Below are 17,989 nucleotides of genomic sequence, written 5' to 3'. Positions count from 1 at the left end.
AAGGTTGAACTGAAGAGGAGATTGTAGAAAAATAAAAAACGTGAGTAGTTTGTGTGGTCCACTGTTGTCTGGAAAACTCTAAGAAGGATTTTAAAGCCCCCCCCCCTTCCCTCCCCCCCAGCCTCCAGGTTCTGTGTTACGGCCCTGCATTTGGTGTCACTGCGCACAGAGCTCCTCCTGCAGCTCACAGCTCAGATGGCTGCACAGATTTGCGACACTTATCTTAGTATTAATAATTAGAATTAAGTTGCCATTATAATTATTGGAAACTACGGACACGTTCATTCGTGGCTGTTTTCACGTTATATTGCGCTGTTTAAATTGGTCTCGATGTTTGTAGTTTTCTGGGCTAGGCTCGACGTCATTCAGTGGTAATACATTAACTTGACATTAACAAAGACACAGCGGACGGATCATCTGAGAAATGATGAACAGGAGAGACTGACTAAAACTACCTTAATAACGGACAAATTCTGGGATTTATTATGAGTCTCTGCTTATTTCCAAGCCCAAATGAGCAACTTCACGTTCAAAAACGAGCCCAAAAAGCGCAACCCGCCACTCATTAAATCGGCAAGCGACTTTAAAAAATGAAGCCCAAAGCCGCTTATAATAATCGGACTTGGCGGCAGAATCTCAAAATAGTCAGTTTTTCCACCAACAAAATGCGCATCTCCCTCCATTGTTTACATTTCTGTCGCATAGAGACGTCGGTCACTCGACAAGACGAGTAGAGGAAATACGATTAAATAACAAAAGAAGATAGTAACGCAAAAATGATTTTGATAAGTAACTGTAGTCTGACTACTGGATTAGATTACTCGTTACTGAAAAAAGTGGTCTGACGTCAGTAACGCATTACAAATTAACGCGTTACTGACATCACTGCTCGCGGGCCACACTAACATTAAACTTTCATATTAAGGTGGGGGCCACAAACTATCGTCCCGAGGGCCGCAGTTGGCCCGCGGGCCGCGAGTCTGAGACCCCTGATTTAGATGGATTCCACAAGCTATCAGTCAGTTTAGATCGGAGAGGGGCACCCAAGTTTTCTCAAGTGTCCGGCTGCTAATTGAATCGATCATAATTTCAGGAAGAGAGATTCCTCTTTTATCAGCAAGTAGAGTAAGAACTGCAGTCAGATCAACTCGCTTGCCGAGGATTATGCCGAATTGTCGGTGTGATCATTGAGCTGCTGGAGGCAGAAGTATGGGAATGGTGCAAACCCGGACAGACTGTCAAATTCTGCTCGGTCTCTAACACGAGGAGATACCCTAGCACTGCACGTCGCGGTACGACAGTCTAAGATTGGTCAACGCTAAGGTAAACACAAAACGATTTTGTCCTTTCAAATAAGAAACTGTAGACTATTTTTTCATTATGGACTTTATGCAGTAAGCTAGTTCCTACGGCATCGCCGTCTCTGGCGTTCAGGCAAGCTTATGAGGCTTTTGCATTGCACACAACTAAATATATAAGTATTATTACGTTTTATTGACGTATCCCACCCAACAAGGTTAGACAATGGGCTCTCCATAAACATTTATTGCCGTCATGTAACACAACTTGTGGCTTCTTTGGAGCGAGCTGGCTTTTAATTAGCAGCCTCACATAGTGGGAAGACAATAAATAAAGCCACACTCAATTCTGCTCAATGGGGGTCAAAGTGTCTGGACACTGCTTTCAAGTGTTCTTGACGTGTTACTGTCAAGTGCGCTCAGCACCCATGACAATTCTTTATAGTATAAAGTTGTCTGCTCAGATAAACAGTATGATGTGAAATATATCATCTTATTAACGCTGCTGCAACAGACATGTTTATGTTACAGTCAGAATCTAAGGGCATCTAAATGTCATGGAACTATAAAAAAAATATGCAATGTTTTGTACACATTTTTTCCTAAGTAAGTTATACTTCTGAAAAAATGTTGCACCTCAGAATGCATCCTTAATCATTTTAAGTGAAAATTGGCATGCAGTGTCAAAATCAGATTTTGATAATCAATGTAGATGAGAACCAATTAGTGCAATTAAAACATATCCTTAGTCTCATAGTGTGATGATGTAAAAATCACTTAAACCTAAGATTAGATTAACTTCTCAAACAACACAATCAAAGGCATTATATACTCCACAAAAGTATGTGTTCAATCCATTTATGCTTTTAAGAAACCATGAATGGACTGGTAAATGCATGACATTTTGACATTTTTCCATTATGTTTTATTCCTTACCACTGACAAACCATCCTGAAAATAATTAGTGACCTCAAGTTCAAGATCGACAAGGAAGTCCCTGAGGTTGTGAGATGGGAAAAAGCTTTTAAAACAAATTAACTATAGCAGAAAAAAAGATGGAGAAGGGGGAAGTTTTATTTAATCTAAAAACTAAGTAAAAGGTAAAAAGCGGATATTACAAAATTTTTAATGTCGGTTTAAAAAGTAAAGGTCAATCAAATGGGCTAACCAAGTGTAACATTTAGTGTTTCTTCTCTTTTTCTGCTGTTCCATTTTGACAAGATTAATAGTATGAACCTAGTCCAATTTTCAACTCATTTTTCAGAGCTATTTTTCTGTTTACATTACCCAAGTAAGGTTATAAGAGATAAAATTCTAGCATTAATATATAAAGCATACTGATGAATTTTTTTTCCACTTCAACAAAATATACTGCAGAAAATATTTTTCCTTCTCCAACTGATTGAAAGCATGTCCATAAATATCATTCAGATGCTGTAATAGTTTTGGTAAAAAATCATATCTGAAAGTAAATGATCTGTTTATAGGAGAACAGTTAAGCATATTATCAGCTTCTCCAGATTCAGTTCATATCAAAAATATTTTCCCAAAGAGAAATGAAATTTTGCAATTCAAATGACCCAAGTTTATTTAGACTTCAAATACTATCTAAAATGAATTCTAAATGTAGAGGAAACCATCACTTTTAAACCAAATATCTACCAAATTTACAAATGTCTATTGATGTTCTGACCTGCACCTATTACCAGGAGATACAGATCATACACAAAAATTAAGATCCTGGATACAACTCGCCAATATGAGCTTCATCTGTTCAGTTTTCTGGCAAGAACTCTAATAATAGGTTATAATAAATCAATCAATACATTTCACTAAATATTCCTGGATTCCTATATTAGTTTGTGATATATGTTGCTTTTCCTAGCATAAAACAATTTATAAATCATACATTTTATGCAGTAAGATAAATCTGTAAAAAAGTGATGTTTCTGAAAATAGCATTTTGAACCAGAAACCAGAGATGTTTCTGGTTCATGAAGAAGAGCTGTACCTTCTGTAGCAAAATAATCTTCATGCATGACAATCCACCATGTCATGCTGCAAGGAATACCACAGTGTCATTGGCTGTTAGGGGTATAAAGGGGAGAAACTCATGGTGTGGTCACCATCCTCCTCTGACCTCAACCCTATTGAGAACCTTTGGCGTTTCCTCAAGCGGAAGGTCTGAGGGTGGAATGCAGTTCATATCAAAACAGCTCTGGGAAGGTATTCTGACATCCTGCAGAGAAATTTCAGCAGAAACTTTCAACAAACTCACAAGTTCAATGGATCAAGAATTCGCTGATATCAAAGAGAGAGTCCTATGTTAACATGGAACTCTGTCTGTTAAGATGTTTTTGATTGAAATAGTTTTGGATTTTAGTACATGTGACCACTTAATGGTGCACATTCAAAGAACGACCATTTGCAGTTCTTTATAATTCATAAAATGTTTAGAAAATCTGCTGTGCAAAATAATTTGGAACCTATTGAGTTGTTTCTTTTTGAAAAAATACTGTTCTCATGGGGAGCTTTGTTCAGTAAAATTTGATTTATAATGTAATAGTTCATGACTTGAAAATTATACTGGCCATCATTTGTATTGAACATTTAAGAAAATCTGAGAAAATATCACTTGCAAAATAATTTGGAACAGGGTGTAAGCCTAATTATTATGATCAAATGTTTCTATACTGTGTATATTTTCATCCAATTTCGCATCCTTATCACCAGAGTTGTGTTTGGAAAAGACACTCAGATAAATTCTATTATAATTAATTTTTATGTTCTGCCAGGTAGATTAGGTGATAGCTTCATTTATTCTTCAAATGTACTTTTCTCACAGGTTTCTGGCAGAGTTTAAGCAGAACCAAACTGTGCCATGAAGACTGAGATGTGTCGAGGTTTTAGACCACCATCTCCTCCCTGCAGACGGAATCCGCGTTTCTGTCTACGAGGCAGAATGAAGAAGGACAGGATGATTCAAGGCAAGCTTCGCATCCGTTCTATGCCTGGAGCATTCCTGGTTCTGGGGGTTATTGTGGTAGCTGTTGGCACTGCTCTGGCTGTAGCTGGTTACTGGCCCTATCGGTTTTCAAGGTCATCCATAATAGAAGATACAGAACCAGAAAGCATTTCGGATCCACAGCCATCCAGTTGGAGCCTGGGTACCAAGGGGCTGTTCTCTCCAGTCAGTCTCCTCCATGGTGACCGCATGAAGCTCCTGGGGCCAGTAATCATGGGAGTTGGACTATTCATCCTGATATGTGCAAACACTGTCCTATATGAAAATAGAGATAGAGAGACTCAGATGCTGCTAGCTCAGATGCGCAATGTTATCTGCTCTGTATCAGCAGCTGTGCCCTCTGCAGGCCTCAGAGACTTGGCAGTAGCCAACTCTATGACCAAACACTATCAGTGGGTAAGCAGTCTGCCTGCTGCTCATCTCAATATCATGTGTCTGCAGCAGCTGGCATGCTCTGAGCCCCTGCTGCAGACCACCTACATCAGGGATTCGCATCCGGAGGAGGGCAATGTGGAAGGCATCTACCAGCAAACAGACCTGCAGACAGAAGCTCTGACTCATCACAAAGAGTCAGAGCCTGTACCCTCTCCCCCTTCAACCTTGTGTAAGTCACGTGATCACTGCCAGGTAGATGGTAATTCGCAGACAGGGGAAGAACTGTGGAGCAAACACTGTTTCAGTTTACAGACTGCCCCACTCCTCAAGCTTAATTTCTGCCTTGTGTCTGCTAGCTCCATGTCCAACCTTAAGCTGGAAGAAGTGGATTTTCCAGCTGCCCAACACAGGCGTTGTCAGAGTATGAGCTACAGGACTAAGCCTTACAAAACCCAAATTGGACTGCACTTCGAGAAGGAACACTTCCCACGCATGAAGAACATTCAGACAAATCAGCTCCAAATCAATAAAAAAGAAATAAGTTCCCAGGGTTGTGTGAGGATCCCCGTAGAGACGACAGATGCAGAAGAGGACCAAACCGGTGGAAGCTGGCCTCGACTAGAACTGGGAAACGGGAGACGGTACCTGAAACTGGAGAACAAAGAGGACTCTGTGGACAAACTCCTGAACCAGTTGGAGCATCAGTGTTCCTACTGGGATAAGGGTTTTGGCTCTGGGCCATTCCAGTGACAGGTGTTGGATTAAAAACACTTGAAAAATAATAAAATAAAATATTTTTCTATTTTTAGTCTTAAATTATTTGGGTTTAGATAAATGATGTCATACAATATAGACTAAATTATTTACCAGCAGAATTTTCAAAAATTGCTTTGTTGTGGGTACAGTGTTGAAGAGCAACTATGACTTTTTAATTTAGATAGAAGTAGCTGAAGCTTTACATTTTTAAAGAAGAGGAGCATCACAAACTGCCTGCTGAAGAAAAGTGGAGATATTGCTTGCCTTTTCAGTTTGGTTTGGCAGTAAAACAAGAAACTACCATTTCTTGCCAAATGAATGGGCTTGTCTCCCATACAAAGATTGTGCACTGGTAGTAATGACACACAGTAGAGTTACTTCTCTATAAACATTTCTGAACCAATTTATCAGGGCTTATGAGGCCATAAAGTGCTGACAGCTCTCAAAAAATGGAACTACTAAATAAAATGGGAGATCTTTTCTTATGTCTCTAATGACAAATGCAATGCATGTTACAACAGACCACATATGCAAACTAAATGTCAATGAAATGTTGTTCTGCTGTTTGTCCAAAAATAATTGTAACTTTTTCTACAACTTGGATCTTATTTTCTTGTTTGGCAAATATTTCTATCAGTTCTGATTCCATTGTTGTGTCTTTTTGTCCTCCCTTATTGCCAGTTCACATGGCATGCTGTACTAATAGCTTGTGACATCAATGTTTTGACTTAACTTTGAGCTACTCCTCTAAGTATGCACTCATAATATAGTTTCCTTGTAACTTGCACTTTGTGAAACTTATCATTTTCAACACATCCAGGAAAAGGTGGGATCTAAGAAAAGCATCTTCTTGATGTTGATGGATGATAAGCTGACATGTCTATACCATAAAGAAGACTTGGCTTCTTCAGGCATGTTGGTGCTTCAGTATTTTACACTTAATTTAAGACTAAGTTTTGAGCAAGTGTCAACTCTGTTTTTATTATTTTTCATAACTGAATCTAACCATTAATGACATCCTGGACCTCTAGGGCCACCAAAGCCACGCTTTCACCACATCGCCAGTCGGGGTAGGCTGGCGAACTTCCTGCATCACCTGGGTTGGTTTCCCCTTTGCCCATCACAGGCACACCACCAGGATCACCACTGGCCTTGACCCACAAACTCTCTCAGTCAGATTGCGACACACCGTGCATCGTTAGGGTATGCGTCCAATATTCAGGTCACCTGGCATCCAATACATTCGCTGCAACTGAATCGATGGAATGAGTCTTTCATGCCTCAGCACGCCCAATCCGCCGTATGTCCATGTATTGGGATCATGTGGATAAGAGTTCCACCAATCTCCCAGGCATCACAGCCATTCTACACACCTTTATCTATGTAGAACCTGTGGCACTTCCTGGACTGAACCGACAGCAAGACTGTGTTTATTTTTTTCTGCCCCATGACATCCACAATAATAATGAATAATAAAGAAAAGTTAGTATCTTCCACAAGTGAATATGTTAAAATCGCATTCACTTCAATGCATGACGGAATGTTTGCTAACTGGTTGAAGCCAGCAATGCAACCTGTGCTGCTAATTAACACAAAATCAGTCAATTCCATGTCAAACATACCTCACCAATTTGTGAAGTCTATTTAAGTTGTCAACTTCCTGCATCAACCAATAAGTCGTGCTCCCTGTTTTTTGCTGATTTTCAGCCCCGATGTCTTCTCAGCATCAACCCATAGCTTCCAAGGTCATATATATAACAATATGATGAATAATATATATATATATATATATAACAGTATGACCCTCATTTAAGGGAGTGATAACTGGCTATCGTTCCCTTTAAGTGCTGACCTTTGAACAACATGGGAGTGTAGTGATGAGGTTGGCACCCAACTTTTTTCAATATTTTCTAATAAAGGTGGACATATTTAAACATGTCCATGTGAGTTGGCTGAACTATGGATTTGAAAATTGTACAGTTAACTGAAAAAGTGGCTCTTAAAGTGATCCATGATTAGTTGTAACGATAGACTTTTTTTGAGAAATATTTATTTTACATGCAAAAACAACACACTAATAATACTGCAGGTTGACTAGTTTTTATAAATTTTAATCAAATATTGTCACACATATATCACCATATTTTTCACACTGCAATGCAGTCTGGGTAAATGAAGTCTACTTGGTTACTTGGTAGAGCTCTGTCCAACCAAAACAGTGATGAGTAATGTCATTAAGTCTTTTCAAATTGAACTGAAGCAGATTGAAATCAGTGGGAATGTAGAAATCACAAGAGATGAAGGTGAGGAGGAGCAAATGGAGGAAGAGGAAAGAGTTGGTGTTTTGCTTCTGCCACCTTCAGCTTCATAAATGAAACACTGAACGACACATACCTCGGTTGTAACTGTGATCCAGTAAGTAGTTTTATAACTCTGTATCCGATCTTTGGTCTAATGTCAGTCTGTGGTTTCACATTCAGTACCGGCAGCAGTAGCAATTGCTCCGTTATCATCTAAAAGAGCTCCCTAAAAGAGACCGCTTGTCTCTGATGTTTCTCCCAGTGTCTGTAGTTCTGTGTCCGGACTCTAAACAGCTGTTTAGGGTCCGGTCTTCAGTCCGGTGTCAGTCCGTGGTATCACATTCGGTACCCACAGCAGTAATAGTAACATTTCAAATAGGTTTCAGAGCTGCACGTCTGATGTTTCTTCCATCATCATCAGCTCACTAGCTGGTGGCAGCAGGGTTTAGGTGCTTTGTGGATAAAAAATGTCAGCATGGCATTTGGTTTTAGCTTGCGGAGGTAACAATCACCTGTTAGAGCCTGTGCCAGTTTTGTTCGTATAAAAGACTCAGTCTTCTGGAGAGAAATGCACTTAGGTCCTTTGGAATTTGTGTCTGATATCACAAACAGCAATTTTGTATTTAATAGGAAAATTACAATATAATTAAACGAGCATGTTTGACTAATCATGGAACTTTTAAGAATGTCTTTCTCATGTAATTTATCTTAAGCCAATCAATTAAAATACAAACAAATCAGTTTGGAGGGAAAGTTGAAATAATGAAAAAGTGCAATAGTCTGATTGATTAGGGGTCTACAGGCTTAAAATTTCACACTGTTGAAGCAGAAACTATTTAAACACATTTTAATATGTGTGTGTAGACCTTGAGAGCCACTTTATAAAACATGTCTCTTTTGTTTTATTTTTACATCAGTGAAGCTACACAACTCTCCTGACCAAACATACTTCACTGAAGGTATGTTTTTACTGAATGAATGGTGTATTTTTACCTCTGTTAATGCTCACGTTTTTACATCCTGTACAAACGTGAAAAAGTTCTGTTTTTGATTTTTTTTAAAGTAACTTGACATAATCTGATGTTGACTTTTACTATTCAGTCACTGGAAGGGGCAATTGTTTTCTATATGCCTTTCAAGGACAGTAGTTCCTTTATGTGTCATATGTGTCAAACTCAGGGCCCAGGGGCCAAATCCGGCCCGCTATAGCTTTTCATATGGCCCTCTAGATTCCAAATTATATCAATCAATCCTTCCAGATTTTAACAAATCTGCAAAATTCTCACAAAATCAACAGATTCTCCACATTTTTATTTCAGATTTTGCTGTAAATTTCCTCAAAATTGTCCAGAAACATAGAGTTCAAGTGACAGCTGCCTCAGCCTTACTTGATGTCACAATAGTGTGTAACTGATATGGCGAGTAACAAAAAGTCACTTTTAACACCATCCATCCATCCAGGGAGGATGGATGGATGAGCCCAGGCACCCCACGGAGAAAACCCATTTCGGCCGCTTGTATCCATGATCTCGTTCTTTCGGTCATGACCCAAAGCTCATGACCATAGATGAGGGTGGGAACGTAGATCGACCTGTAAATCGAGAGCTTCGCTGTTTGGCTCAGCTCTCTCTTCACCACGACAGTCAGGTACAGCGCCCACTTGACGGCAGACGCTGCGCCAATCCGCCTTTCGATCTCCCGCTCCCTTCTTCCCTCATTCGTGAACAAGATCCTGAGATACTTGAACTTGGGGCAGGACACCCCCCTGACCCGGAGAAGGCACTCTACCCTTTTGGCCCATGGCCTCGGATTTGGAGGCACTGATCGCCATCCCAGCTGCTTCAGACTCGGCTGCAAACCGCTCCAGCGAGAGCTGCAGATCACGTGCCGATGAAGCCAAAAGGAGAACATCATCCGCAAAAAGCAGAGATGCAATCCTAAGGCCACCAAAACGGATCCCCTCAACACCTTGGCTGCACCTAGAAATTCTGTCCATAAAAGTAATGAACAGAATCGGTGACAAAGGGCAGCCCTAGCGGAGTCCAACTCTCACCGGAAACGAGCCCGACTTACTGCCGGCAATGCGGACCAGACTCTGACACCGGTCATACAGGGACCTGACAGCCCGTATCAAAGGCCCTGCCACCGAGGAGCTTTTTGACCACCTCGGTGACCTCGTCCCCAGAGATTGGAGAGCCCAACCCAGAGTCCCCAGGCTCAGCTTCCACAATGGAAGGCATGTTGGTGGGATTGAGGAGGTCTTCGAAGTATTCTGCCCACCGACCCACAACATCCTGAATTGAGGTCAGCAGCACACCATCCCCACTATAGACAGTGTTGGTGCTGTACTGCTTCCCCCTCCTGAGACGCCGGATGGTGGACCAGAATCGCCTCGAAGCCGTACGGAAGTCTTTCTCCATGGCCTCTCCAAACTCCTCCCACGCCCGAGTTTTTGCCTCAGCAACCACCCGAGCCGCATGCCGCTTCGCCCGCCGGTACCCATCAGCTGTTTCCGGAGTACCACAGGTCAAAAAGGCCCGATAGGACTCCTTCTTCAGCCTGACAACTTCCCTCACCGAAGGTGTCCACCAACAGGTTCGAGGGTTGCCGTCACGACAGGCACCAAACTTGCGGCCACAGCTCAGATGAGCCGCCTCGACAATGGAGGCATGGAACACGGTCCACTCAGACTCCATGTCCCCACCTCCCCGGGACGTGTTCGAAGTTCTGCCGGAGATGGGAGTTAAAGCTCCGTCTCACAGGGGATTACGCCAGACGTTCCCAGCAGACCCTCACAACACGTTTGGGCCTGCCAGGTCTGACCGGTATCCTCCCCCACCAGCGGGGCCAACTCACCACCAGGTAGTGGTCAGTGAACAGCTCCGCACCTCTTTTCACCCGAGTGTCCAAGACATACGGCTGCAGATCCGATGAAACGATGACAAAGTCGATCATTGAACTGCAGCCTAGGGTGTCCTGGTGCCAAGTGCACATATGGACACCCTTATGTTTGAACATGGTGTTTGTTATGGACAATCCATGACGAGCACAGAAGTCCAACAGAACCCCACTCGAGTTCAGATCGGGGGGGCAGTCCCTCCCAACCACACCCCTCCAGTCTCACTGTCATTGCCCATGTGAGAGTTGAAGTCCCCCAGCAGAACAAGGGAGTCCCCAGGTGGAGCACTCTCCCCTGTAGGAGCACACATTAGAGCAAATATCATAAAAATTCCTTACAAATGTTTCTAAATTGGCACCACAAAATCTGTAATGTCATTGCAAAAAAAAAACCCCAAACAAACAAAAAACAACAATCACAAAATCTTGAAGGAACATCTATTTATTGATAATTTAACAGTTTCTTTGGTTTTAGCAATGCATTCTGACACAACCGGCCCTTTAAGAATATTCAGATTTTTGATGTGGCCCAACATGAAAATGAGTTTGACAGCACTGACCTAGAGGTTTTGTGGATGCTATCTGACCTATTGTGCAACACCTCCAGCTCTAATGTTTACTGCTAAAGTTGGAAACTGGATGGAAATGAGTAACAGTGTTAAGCATTTATATATCCTGTGATTAAATAAAATGGTACCTCATCCTGTGATTAACGTTGTTATTAAGATCCAAAGTTTTTAAATAAGACCCAAGTCGTAAAAAAACGACCACTTTTGTGCTATCAGTATTTTTTTTATTATTAATATTAATGGTTTTTAATTGATTCTGAGTGTGTCTGTGTTTATGTGGTCACCACACTCACAGACATCCTTTACTTTCTCAGCCCTTGATCTCATCCTCTGATTTCAAAGGAAGATCACAAGTCCACCTGGATCTTGTGTAATTCTTAGTGTCTGGATGAGCTCCAGCATGCTGCCTTTCATGTTTCAGTGTTTGTGTTATATCAATCTCCTAAATGTATACCAAGCAATATGATCAATCTGACAGAACAGTAAATAGTACTGTCTTGCCCTGTGTATGTAGCAGGTTTCAATGTAATGGTTATGCCTGTGTTGTTAATATTAAGTATTTAGTTATTAGGAGATTAAAAAAATAATAGCAGTGTCCCTGTCAAGGCAGATATCAGTTTAAATTAGAGCTGTGGTGTCGATGTCTCAATTAAAACTGTCCAAAAACTGTCCCTGGTGTACATTTTTCATGCATATACTCATCTCTCTGCATAAATGAATCAGTGATGATACTTTTTCGCTCCTGTTCCACAGTAAGAGTTTCTTCAGTTGTAAGATCAGATAGTGGTTGGAGGTTCTAGTTGTAGTGTAAATCCTCTTGTGGTCATTATCCTGAGCTGGCCAGGATAATGATTTGTTTTTCTACCACTAGGTTTAGCAGATTGTATGACTGCCCTGGGGCAGGTCCATGTGATCTCATTTGATTGGTCGTTTAAAACAATGATGACTTTTAAGTTCTAATGGGTCATAAGCTAGCCCACAGGATCTCCTTTGTTTCCTCTGACACCAGAAACATGAGAGTACTTCAGAGTACTTCAGAGTACTGCTTGGAGTTAAAGCTGTAGTATATAACTTTTTAAAAAGTATGTTTTTGCATAAGTTGAATCTGTCAATATCTTCTGACATATAACTGATGATATTCTTAAACTGTTAAACAGCTTAAGAATATCATCAGAATTTATGTATCAGAATAACCAACCTGATTTACTTGTTTATTCATTGAAAGGCTTCATGTTGTTTTCACATGGCCTATTTTACATATATTGTCCAGTAGAGCAAACGAAGCACCACGGCGCATCGGCTCATGAGTGGAACAATTGGATGGAATGCCTCAGTGTGGCTGGAAGCTTCATCTTGCCATCATTCGCTCGGTTTATAATTCACTTTGTCATCTTAATTGAGAGAAGGTTTCTAAAGGTTTAACTACAGAGACTTTAAAATCTTGTGGCATGTGCTCATTTGCTAAAGGTAGATTTCTAAAATAGGGATACAAATGAAGGGGAACACTTCTTTAAATAATTTGATTGTGTGGTTTGGTCCACACAATCAGTTAATATTTGTGATAACTCAGAAAACTCAACTGACTGAACAAACCTCCTTTGGATAATTACCTTGTTTTTAATAGGCTAGCTCAGGGGTAGGAAATCCCAGTCCTCGAGGGTCGTATCCTTTAACTCTTAGACGTATCCCTGGTCCTACACACTTCAATAAAATAACCGGATCACCCCCTAAGTGCAGTTAAGTTCTTCAGAGTCCTGCCAATGACCTCATTATTTGACTGTGTTTAAGTAAAGATACATTTAAAGGCTGCAGGACACAAGTCCTCAAGGACTGGAGCTGCCCACCCAGTAGCTACTTACTGGGCTAGATTATTTAAATGCTATTACATCATTCTTTGCCCCTTAGCAATAACTTCATTTTTATGTATTCTTGAATACAAGTATATCAATACCATGTAATTGTAGTGTACTGATGTAATATAGAAAGTATACTAATTAAATACTTCTAACTAATTTGGGTCATTTTTAAGTTTATAAAAATACTTTAAGTGTACATTATAAGGACATTTTAAATTGACCAAATTATATATTCAAGTATGTCTTGATGACATTAAAATGTGGATAAATTTTCTTCTTTTACATTCTGACAAAATGGAAGTTGCTGTTTTTTGACCAGAGCCCCTGAAAAAGAACTTGCTTAATGTCATTGCTTGATCTGGATGGCACAGCAGCTGACAGATGTGAGGCAAAATGAGCTGCAAACAGGCACAGCAAATTGCAAGACAAATTAAACATGTAAAAAACAAATGACGCAGAAAAGTGCTGCAAACTGGAAAATGTTGAATAACAGCAAATAGAAGCAAAACAAAAGCCTTCAATCAGCAAAACAAATGCAAGCAAAAAGGGCTGGAATCACAAATAAAGCACTGCAATCACAGGACAAAGAAGCCAGGGGGAGAAATGCTGCAAATAGCAAAACCACTTGCAAACTCACTCCACAAAACAGAAGAGCCCCAGAGGAGAATAAAACAAAAAACAAATCATATCGGACCAGATCCTCAGTAAAAATAAGAAGTGTAAGTGGTGAGTACATTATTAATTTGTCACAAAAAGTTGTTTTAAGATGATTTCCGGTGAGAAAGTAATCCTCACTCAGTCCATCCAAAATGAGGCTTCTTTGAAATGTACACCTGAATATTTAGAGCAGCATAGCTCTGCTAACAGGGCTAGGCGGCTGCAGGCTCAGCAGGTGGCCCAGCGTGTAAGTGTTTATTGTATTTGAATATGTGTCATTTAATACTTGTATCAAAATATACAATTACTTTCTGGAGATTTTGATACTCCCCAGTATCTTTTAAACTTTGCCACAATTAACTTATATTCCCTTCCTTGGAATTTTTTAGTATGTAAAGTCATAGCAAGAAAAATATTTTAAGACAGGACCTCTTAATAATCAAACAGAACATGTTTCACTTCTGCTTGTATGTGTGTGTGGTTTTTGTATGTACAGTGTGAATCTTTTTATTTATTTTTCATTGTTTTCTATAAAACAATGAAAACAGTTTTTCAGGAGGAGGCCACAGTTCCAGGTTTGGATGCAGCTTCCCAGAAGTTCCCAGTGATCCTCTTCTTCCTCCTAACCTGCCATCGACTTCTTCACTGTCTCCTCATCAAAATAGAAGATATTCCAAATTATTGGAATATCTTCTCATGATTCCCTGAACACATCAGCTGATTAACTGAGTGTTTGTTATTCTAATAAATACATTTTATGAAATCATTTTTGTTCCATTTATTTTGTAAGATATGAGTGCTAATGACAATAATAAAAGGAAAAAAAGTTTGGTCAGCATATAGTAAGTATTGTAAATAAATCATCCAGTTATAAAGCAACAACTCTGGCTAGATGCAAGTTGTTAAAAAATTAAATACAAAACAATTATTTTAAGTTTTCTTGCTTATGAATCCCAGACCAAATGAACAATGGAAAGAATCAAAAGCTGTTCATTATGTTTAGTCAATTGAGACCAATAATTAATGAGTCTCATGAAGAGAGCAAAGGTTTTCATTTTTTAAATGGACCAGTCATGCTTCACTGGTAAAAGGTGTGTGAAAAGTATTATGAGGTGGTAAACTATTATTTATTTAGTTCATCTATATAGCTAAAATTTTCATTTCATTGTATTTTGTATAATCATGGATAAATACTTTTCTTTGTAACTGTATTCTTTCTAATACATGACAGAATGGTTGACTAATGCTATTCAGAAAGAACGACTTACAATAAAAAGAAAATAAAAAGACCTACAGGGTTTGAATTCAGACTTTATTCAGACAGATTTTACTCAAGTAAAAATGTTAATGTGGTACTTTTACTTTTACCAGAGTACATTTTTGTCTGTTTATTTGTACTTTTACTTAAGTACATTGTTTGAGTACTTTTTCCACCACTTCCACCAAGTATTACAGTCTACCTACTGTGGCTACACCAATGTAGGCCCAGTAGGCATTTGATATAATAGGTGTTATTATTAAATTAAAATCTTCTATGTTCCTATCCATTGAGGATTGATTGATTAATTTTTTTATGATTTTATGATATATTTTCCATTTTTACAATTGTAAGTAGAGAGAAATTAAAAGGGAGGAGACATGCGGCAAAAGTACTGAGGTCTGGGTTCGAACCCTGGACAACTTTTATAGCTTCCGCATACAGGGGGCGCTCTCTCACACGACTACACTAAGCAACGGCTCATGCAAGATCTATTCACACTGAATGAAAAGAAATATATATGAGGTAGAAACAAAATATCAAAAACAACAATTCAGTCACTTTTTTGTAGTTTCAGGTTAAAGCTGATATTACTACTTTTTGATCCCTAACCTAAATCCTTTGGACACTCTGTGAATCTTAACTTACCACATCTCATGAGTGGAGCTATAGCACGCCTCTGCAGTCTTAACCCCCCGCACCCCTAAAAAAATATTTCTTCAGAATTACTGACTTGTTTACCAATCGCCTTAAGGTAGCAGTCTGGAATCTACTCCAGAGCTACGACTGCAGAATGGAGGGCCAAGCAGAGATGAGGCAATCCTCTATGCAATTCAATCTCTCCCTCAGCCAACTTACATAAGGCCATACATTTTTAATTAAAAATAAAGAGATTGCACGAGAGCCTGTATTTTACCTGAAACAGAATCACTTCTAAAAGATTATTTCTCTCTGCAGATTTTTACATTTATCTTCATACTTAGGTTTCTGCAGTCTGTAGGGTAAAAGGAGAAGTTACCAGCCCTTACAGTCCATATGTTTGATCACAAATCTAATATTACATTTTACAAATTCCACAGTCTGAAATTTACTTGATATTCAAATCAAATCAAATTTTATTTTTATAGCACTTTTCAGCAAGAAGGCAGTTCAAAGTGCTTAATGCCATAAAAACACAAAAATACAAAGTCATAGAGCAGAGTCAACAACAGAAGGATCACAATTTGTCAAGTGCCATGGTTACACATCAGAATGTTTATTAATGTTTCATTTATAATGTTTCAGATACAACTCTGGATGGATTTTTGGTCTATATTTAAAGAGACTCAGTGTTTCAGCTATTTTGCAGTTTCTGGAAGTTTATTCCAGATTTGTGGTGACGAATGCAGCTGAATGCTGCTTCTCCATGTTTGATTCTGGTTCCCCTTAAGGCGATTGGTAACCAGAACCAGAACCAGAACCAGAGGTCTGGAAGGTTGATACAACAACAGCAGATCTTTAATGTATTGTGGTGCTGAGCTGCTCAGTGATTTATAAACTGCCAGCAATATTTTAAAGTCTATTCTCTTAGCTACATGGAACTAGTGTAAGGACTTCAGAACTGGGTGATGTACTCTAATTTTCTGGTTTTAGTGAGAACTTGAGTCGCAGCATTCTGGATCAGCTGCAGCTGGAAGACAGATTTTTTTAATCAGACCTGCAACGACCCTGTTGCAAAACAACTAAAGACAGACACATGGATGAGTTTCTCCAGATCTTGCTGACATTAGTTTTTTAATGTCTAAGGAGACTGTCAGGTTCAAACACCTATTAAAGACAAAATGAATTAAACACAAGAAAGACAAGAGAGATGGATTCTGTATACTCGCGAGGAGAACAGACAGAGATGTGCTTTCAGTTACAATCTCCTACCGCTCTGAAATCACATATGCCTGCTCCTCTCTTTTTATTGCATTTAGGATCCCTATCACATTGGGCGCTGCAACTCTCAAAGGGCGGGGAAAACAAATCATCACATAGTTGCAGCGCTAATGACAATCACTATCTAGACACATGTTATCTACACACTAGATTCTTCTGTCCCAGGCTCGGCGTCGAGCAGAACAAGTTGTGTCTTCACGGCGACGGCTTTGTTGCTATCTAACAGGTCAAGGAGAGCAGAGTTTCCGGCCGGGCCCTAAACTCTGCTGGAAGTGGTTGTCGCTGCTTTCTCCCAGGAAGGCCTCAGGAAGGAATCAAAGTTATTCAACACACAGAAACATTCTTTATACTAAGATTAAAATGAAGTAAAATGAAGTAAAAGCATATAAGTAAAAACATTCTAAAGATATAACTATAAGGCTACATGAACAACAAATAATTGATAATACCAATAATACAATTTACCCAACAGAAACAAAAAAATCTGAGTTCTTTATGTAAGACTCAGACCAGTTGAGTACTGGCCTAGAGAGTCCAACCCTGTCCGAGAGTCCGAGCTCTGAATATGTTGTGGTCAACAGTGTCAAAATCTGCACTGAGGTCCAACAGAACCAGCACTGTGGTCCTACGACAGTCTGTGTTTATATGGATGCCATTGAACACTTTGACAAGGTACTGTGGCGAGTATGAAAATCAGACTGAAAGACATCAAAGTGGATGGTTACTGTTAGGGACTTTTAAACTTTTTAAACACCTTTTTCAATCATTTTGCTGATGAATGTGAGGTTGGAGATTGACCTGTAATTTTGAAGTAGTAGGTTGTCCATTTGGTTCTTTTGATCAGTGGTTTGATAACTGCTGTTTCTAAAGCCTGAGGGAAAACGCCTGATAAGAGGGAGTAGTTTAATCCAATTTAATCCAATCATTTGCAACGACAGGGAGGACTTTCATAAGAAATGTGTAGGTAGGATGTCAAGACAGCAGGAACTTGAGCTTAAATGATCTATAATTTCTTATTTTTTCTAGGGTTTTATAATTAAGTAGCTGAAATTGGGTGTAACATTGGTACTGGAGTTA

The 17,989-nt window shown here is 39.6% G+C and overlaps 1 protein-coding gene across 1 annotated transcript; it reads left to right on the top strand.

Annotated features, from left to right (window-relative positions):
- Positions 1-999: 999 nt before the first annotated feature.
- Positions 1,000-6,097, top strand: tmem200b (transmembrane protein 200B). The gene is made up of 2 exons (XM_044139185.1): positions 1,000-1,323; positions 4,144-6,097. Exon 2 carries the CDS (start codon positions 4,180-4,182, stop codon positions 5,446-5,448), a length of 1,269 nt encoding a protein of 422 aa, XP_043995120.1. The 5' UTR covers positions 1,000-1,323; positions 4,144-4,179; the 3' UTR covers positions 5,449-6,097.
- Positions 6,098-17,989: the final 11,892 nt, after the last annotated feature.

Source organism: Gambusia affinis, linkage group LG14, assembly GCF_019740435.1.
Source record: "Gambusia affinis linkage group LG14, SWU_Gaff_1.0, whole genome shotgun sequence".
NCBI classification, from domain to species: Eukaryota; Metazoa; Chordata; class Actinopteri; order Cyprinodontiformes; family Poeciliidae; genus Gambusia; species Gambusia affinis.
This window is presented reverse-complemented; position numbering and strand designations above follow the sequence as displayed.

Coding starts and splice junctions, on each gene's coding strand:
- tmem200b (XM_044139185.1), top strand. CDS start 4,180: ATGAAGACTGAGATGTGTCGAGGTTTTAGACCACCATCTCCTCCCTGC.